General features: G+C 60.1%; 1 protein-coding gene across 1 annotated transcript in view; it reads left to right on the top strand.

Annotated features, from left to right (window-relative positions):
* The first annotated feature begins 2,316 nt into the window (after positions 1-2,316).
* Positions 2,317-6,316, top strand: part of PIK3R2 (phosphoinositide-3-kinase, regulatory subunit 2 (beta)) — a 9,563-nt gene continuing 5,563 nt past the window's right edge. The window contains exons 1-4 of the mRNA XM_008576710.1: positions 2,317-2,638; positions 5,553-5,645; positions 5,956-6,006; positions 6,113-6,314. Coding sequence (XP_008574932.1) covers positions 2,317-2,638; positions 5,553-5,645; positions 5,956-6,006; positions 6,113-6,314 — 668 coding nt within the window. The remainder of the gene's footprint in view (positions 2,639-5,552; positions 5,646-5,955; positions 6,007-6,112; positions 6,315-6,316) is intronic.

Raw genomic sequence — 6,316 nt, 5'->3', positions numbered from 1 at the left:
GGCGGCAGCGGCGGCGGGGGCGGGGAACCCGCGGCTGCGGCGACGGCGGCCGCAGTGGATCCACGGGGCGGGCTCAATTCGGCGTGACGGCGGCCGCGGCGGCGGCCGCGACCAGGTGAATCCGGACGGCCGTCGTGGTAGGAGGGGCTGGGGGTACTCTGTCGTACGGGGCGTCCAGGCAGAGCCCCGGTGGGCACCAGACCGCGAGGTCCGGGCTGCATCGGGCCCCGCGGGAACTGGGGGACCGCAGGGACCGGGAGGCCTCGGGCTCGACTCGGCAACGGTGCAGCCTGCCCGGGACTGTCGGGGCGGAATGGGGGGCCCGCCCGGAGGAGATGCGGGGCTGGAGCTGCGGCCCCGCATGCAGGAAGGAGGCCCGGCCTCGAATGGGGCGTCGATCAGCAGTGAGCGGCGCCCAGGCATCGTGTGGTGCATAGCGGGGTGCGGGAGGGTCAGGGGTCGACCCCACTTCCGGTCCCCAGCCTAGGCTGCGGGGTCCACGCAGGCCCGAGTGTGCGTCTGCGTGAGTGCGCAGGCCCTGCGTCCACCGCGAAGCCCCCAGCCGGGCCCGCCCCGCCCCTCCCGCCTCCTGCACTTGGGAGAGTACTGCTTCCCGGGCGTGCACACCCGGGCGTGTGCAAACGTGTGCATGCCGGGGGGCGAGGGCGGCAGGTGGATCCAGGCAATTTCCTGGACGTCTCTCTGAGCCTCAGTTTCCCCACCTGTAGAATGGAGGTCATAGAGGCTGGGAAGTGGGTAAGTTGGGGCTACCGGGAATGTGGAGCCCCTGCTCCCTGCTTGGACACCTCCTGGGGCTCCCCGTGGCCTGGGCATAAAGCCCAGACCCTCTCCCGGGTAGTCGAGCCCCTTCGTGGATGGTGACTTTCGCATGGCCTTCCTGAACTCTTCGTAAGCAACTTCCTGCTGCCAAGCCTCTGCATGTACTGTTCCTTCTGCCCAGCACACCCTCCTATCCTCTGTGAGGTCCCATTCTCTAGAAGTGCCCACCCGGCACCCAGCTCCGTCCCGCACAGGAGGACTGAACCTGCAGGGCTGGGACTGGGAATGTATCCATGCCCGCCTCTGCCTCCCCTAGGCTGGGGCTCCTGGGGGGTGATCAGTGCCCTGTGCCTTGGCAGCTGCAGTGCCTTCCTCCCATCTGCCCTCTCCTGGCTCCCTGTCCTACCCCGGGGCTAAGGTACCTTCTGGCTTTTCCCGACATCTTTCCCTCCACATTTTATACGTATCGTGGGCCCCAGACTGAGCCAGGCTGGAGACCCTCCCCACCCCCCTGTTTGCTCCTTCCCTGCAGAGACTGGAGGCCCTTTTGCTTGGACTCACCTCTGGGCCTTTACTTGTGCCGGGGCCTCTCCCTGGACCTCCTCCCCTACCCCTTCGCTCCCTCTGCTGCCTCCTTCCCAGCTCAGCTGGCCCATTCCCTCCTTTGGGCTCCTGAAGCATCCCCAGTATCCCTCATTTCACCCTTGCACTCTGGGTATAACTGTCTGGTCACGTGGCTGTCTCATCCATCTGGGCCTTGGAGTTGGGCTCATCTGCGTTTGAGTCCTAGCTCTTCCCAGGCCTTTGAGTGTCCCTACAAAGACCTCCCTGCTCTGAGCCTCATTTTCCCCATCTCTAACAGGAGTGATGAGCTTGTTCACAGAGCTTGCAATATGCTCGGGGCAGGTTCTTGGGAGTTCTGCACCCAACAACCCCAAGGGAGGGCTATTAGTGCACCCATTTTACAGATGGAAAAACTGAGGCCAAGAGAGGGGCAGAGACTAGCCTCAAGGTCACCCAGTGATTCAGGGAATTCTAATACAGGGGGTTTGAGCCATCTGTGTGTTGGGGGTGTGAGGTGTCAACCTGGCTAACACTGGCCTTCCCCTTCCCCCAGGTTGGCATCCTCAGCTGAGCATGGTGGCAGCCTGCACCCTAGGCTCCCTAATCTGGCACGGCCAGAAGAGCCACCAGCCTCGGGTGCCAATGGCCTCCCATGGAAGAAAGTGAGAGACCTGTCCCAACCCTACCGACCGATGGGAGACTTAGTGGCTGAGTGACCTGAGACCACGCCACCAAAACCCTCCCACCAGTTGACAAATGGTAGACAGAGATGAGTGGCCCTTGTCAGGGTTGTGGAATAATGGTGGGAAGCGAGGCATGAGTGGCCTCGATAGTCACCTGTGACTTCTGCTGGCAATAGAGGTCCAAGTCCCCCAAGCCAACCCAGCGGACCCCCCAGCCCCTGCCCCAGCCAATGGGGCCAGTGGAGCCCCAGGCAGCTGCCTGACCACCTAGACTTTGCCCCATCCAGCCATGGCGGGTGTGGAGGGCTTCCAGTACCGTGCACTGTACCCGTTCCACCGGGAGCGGCCGGAGGACCTGGAGCTGCTGCCCGGCGACGTGCTGGTGGTGAGCCGGGCAGCCCTGCAGGCGCTGGGTGTGGCAGAGGGCGGAGAGCGCTGCCCGCAGAACGTGGGCTGGATGCCCGGCTTCAATGAGCGCACACGGCAGCGAGGTGACTTTCCTGGCACCTACGTGGAGTTCCTGGGGCCTGTGGCCCTGGCCCGGCCTGGCCCCCGCCCACGAGGCCCCCGCCCATTGCCTGCCAGGCCCCGCGATGGGCCCCCCGAGCCAGGTGAGCAGCAGGCAAAGGCCCTGTAAAGGGGAGGTGGGTCCCTTCAGACCCTTGGTCTCTTCTCCAGTGAGGCAATGGGGCCTCTCTCAGGGTAGGAGGAGTAAGGACATTCGGTCACTTGACCAGCATTGACCTCACTACTGTGAAGGGCTGGGCTCAGCAGTAGACACAAGACCTAGCCCTACCTTCCTGGGGTTTCTGCTTCAGGAACTGATGAGAATGTGATTAGGCGGTGACAGGTGGAGTGAGGAAGGGAAGGGTGACAGGGGCTGGGCCTCAGGGATATAGTGGGGTTAAGTTTGAGGACAGTAGAGAGTGATCAGTAGGATTCAGAGGCTCATTCTGGCTTCATCTTACAGTTTACAGAATGGGGTCCCTCAAAGAACACCCGTGTTCCCCTGGTTTTACCCAGTTTCCAAAATGAAGGGGGCTACAAAGCCCAGAGAGGGTGGGCTGCTCAGTCAAAGCCATGCAGCACAGGGGGATGTGAAGACCCCACACCCCTCTTCAAAGACCTTGGCCATCTTCGCTTCCTAGGGGAGTGCTGGGAGTGGAGAGTCGGGGGCACTGAGCATACGCTGAAATTGCCATATGCTGGGCAGGGGATGTGGGTTCCAGCCAGGGAAACTGAGGCTCAGGATGAGGGGAGGAGACTGAAGTGTACCAGGTGCCCAGCGTGGTCTGATTGACCTTCCCAGCAGCCCAGTGAAGCTGTGAGTACAGACTGGAAGACCAAGTGCAAGGGCTCAAACTCCTTTGGGGGTTGGTCACCCAGTGAGGCCAAGTCCCTGGGAGGTGCCCTGCTTTGTGCCAGAAGAGCACTTGCCAGAAAGGGTCAGGCCAGAGTCCCACAGCATGGGGTGGAATAGAGGCGCTGGGGCGGTATGTGCTGGCTCTGGCCTCACAGCATCTGGCGTCTCCAGGGACCAGGCCTGGTCCCGCCTCGGCCTGGAGGAACAGGAGGCGGCCCCATCCCGGGCTCCCAGCCAGAATTTGCCTCTCTCCCTGGTAACAGCCACCACCCTCCTCTGCCTGGTCTCAGTCCAGCCACCACACACATCCCCATGTGGGGCAGCTGACCCACCCCACCCTCCAGATCCTCCAGAGCTATGTGATCTCAGCCGGGACTTGTCCTCTCCTGGCCTCAGTTTCCCCATCTGGAAATGGCAGGGTTGATTCCTATGCCACTCCAGGATGCTGGCACCCCTGGGAATATGTTGAGGCTGCCTGTATTTCCTCCGTTCAGCCCCAGGCAGGGGGCTGAGCCCCAAAGTGCCTGCACCCCCACTAGGCTGTGCACCCACGGGGAGGTTGCTCTCTCTCTGAGCCAAAGTCCCTCCTCTGTAAAATGGGTGATGCCTGTTCTGACAGGACTTCCCTCCCCATTTTGCAAAATGGTCACAGGCAAGTTTCAGAGTTGAGTTTTCAGAACCACGGCCTCCCACCAGTCAGAATGTCGCCCACCTTCTCTTCTCTCTTTTTTTTTTTTTTTGGGGGGGGGGGGGGCGGGGGTTTGGAAAACCCAACTCTGAAACTTGCCTGTGACCATTTTGCAAAATGGTCACAGGCAAGTTTCAGAGTTGAGTTTTCAGAACCCCGGCCCCCCCCCCCACAGAATGTCGCCCCCCTTCTCTTCTCTCTTTTTTTTTTTTTTTTTTTGGTGGCTGGTCGGTACGGGGATCCAAACCCCCAACCCTGGTGTTATAACATCGCACTGTACCTGTCTAAGCTAACCAGCTAGGCCTGGCTTTTTTGCTGTTGTTTTGCTCTAGCCTTTTTTCTGCAGCTGGGCCATTCTCCGGCTCAAGGTGCCACCTGGCCCATCACTCAGGGAGGCTCCGCAGGCCCCGGCTTGCCGCTGCCGTGTGCCAGGGCGTCCCTGCCGAGGGCCAGAGCGCATCAAATGGTGGCGACGCAGTCAGAGCGCTGCTGAGGCGAGGACGCCTGCACACAAAGAGCCTTGTGGAGCTGGAAACGCAGGGCTGTGGGGGGGGGGGGACTGGGCCCAGGAGGTCCCTGGTGCCCACTGGGAGCGGTTTCACCATTTTTAAAAGGGGGAAGTAATTTTTTAGAAGCAAAATGACTTAGAAAATAAGGAAAGGTCCTTGGAATAAGCTCTTCAAACCCAGAAAGGGATATTTTTCTTTTATTCCTTTTCAACCACATTTTTGTTTGCATCAAGAAGGGAGAGAGGATGCCGCCAGCCCATTTTTCAGTTTTAGAAACTGAGGCCCAAGGTTGCACAGCAGAATATGGCAGAGCTGGAAACCTGCTGTGTGAGTTCAGTGGTTGCCAAAATGAATTGCCACAAACTGGGCGGCCTTCAAACAACAGAAATTTATTCTCTCAGGTTTCTGGAGGCCAGGAGTGCAAAATCAGAGCCATGTCCCCTATGATGTCACAGGGGGTGAATTGTTCCTGCATCTTCCAGCTTCTGGTGTCTGCAGGCGTTCCTTGGTTTGTAGACAGATTACGCCGATCTCTGCTCTGTCTTCACCTGGCCTTTTCTTATGAAGATACCAGTCATTGGATTTATGGCCCACCCTAAATCCAGGGTGATCTCATCTAGAAATCTTACCTTAATTACATCTGCAAAGACCTTATTTCCAAATAAGGTCACAATCACAGGGACCAGGGGTTAAAATTTAGACATATCTTTTGCGGGGACACTATTGAACCCACTACCTACACCTGGCCTCTGAAATTGTGTGAACTCTTGATATTTTAACCCCAAAAGTCATTTCCCATCAATTTGGCCCTCCCAGTTCCTCCAGCCCAGGATGGTGGTCCAGATGCCAGGTGCTTGCCTGAGCTGGATCCTGCCTGAAGCCACCCAATCTCAGGTTCAGCTGAAGGCAGAGAGGGGCTGGGGTCCTTCCAGGGACCCCACCAATATGCTGTCCCCTGTTGCCAGGCTGTACACTCCCTGACCTGCCCGAACAGTTCTCCCCACCTGACGTAGCACCCCCACTTCTGGTGAAGCTCGTGGAAGCCACTGAGCGGACAGGTAAGCTTCAGCCTGGCTGCTCCCCCTGGATTCTGCTTGCTACCTCTGGTGAGGGGAGACCCATCCCCTCACAGGGCTGCCGGGTTCACTCTGCATGGGACGCGGCTGAGCCAGATGCCCTGGGCCTCCATGCTGCATAGGGAAGGCGTGACTCCCAAGGGAGCTGGGAGGGTGGACACTGCCAAGATTTCTCTCCCCTCCCCCTGCTCTTATCTCTGGGCTGCAAAGCGAGACTTCAGGGGTTGAGTAGCCATCCCGGGGGGTCGAATGGCGTTTGAGAACTTACCTCCGCCAACCCTTTACCCTCCAGGGCTGGATTGCGAATCCCACTACAGGCCGGAGCTGCCCGCCCCACGCACAGGTGAGGGGGAGCCTCGACGCGCAGAGGTGGGAGAGGAGCCGGCCTCGGATAGCCCGGCGGGGACCACAGTACACAGCAGCCGGACATGACCCCCTTGCACCCGCAGACTGGTCCCTGAGCGACGTGGATCAGTGGGACGCGGCAGCCCTGTCGGACGGCATTAAAGGCTTCCTGCTGGCCCTGCCCTCACCCCTTGTGACACCCGAGGCTGCAGCCGAGGCACGCCGGGCGCTGTGGGGTAAGTTTGGCTGGGATCCCGGGGCGGGGAGGGGGCTGCCGCGGGCGAGCAGAGTCCCGGCTCACCCCGCCC

Source organism: Galeopterus variegatus, unplaced genomic scaffold, assembly GCF_000696425.1.
Source record: "Galeopterus variegatus unplaced genomic scaffold, G_variegatus-3.0.2 Scaffold1390, whole genome shotgun sequence".
NCBI classification, from domain to species: domain Eukaryota; kingdom Metazoa; phylum Chordata; class Mammalia; order Dermoptera; family Cynocephalidae; genus Galeopterus; species Galeopterus variegatus.
This window is presented reverse-complemented; position numbering and strand designations above follow the sequence as displayed.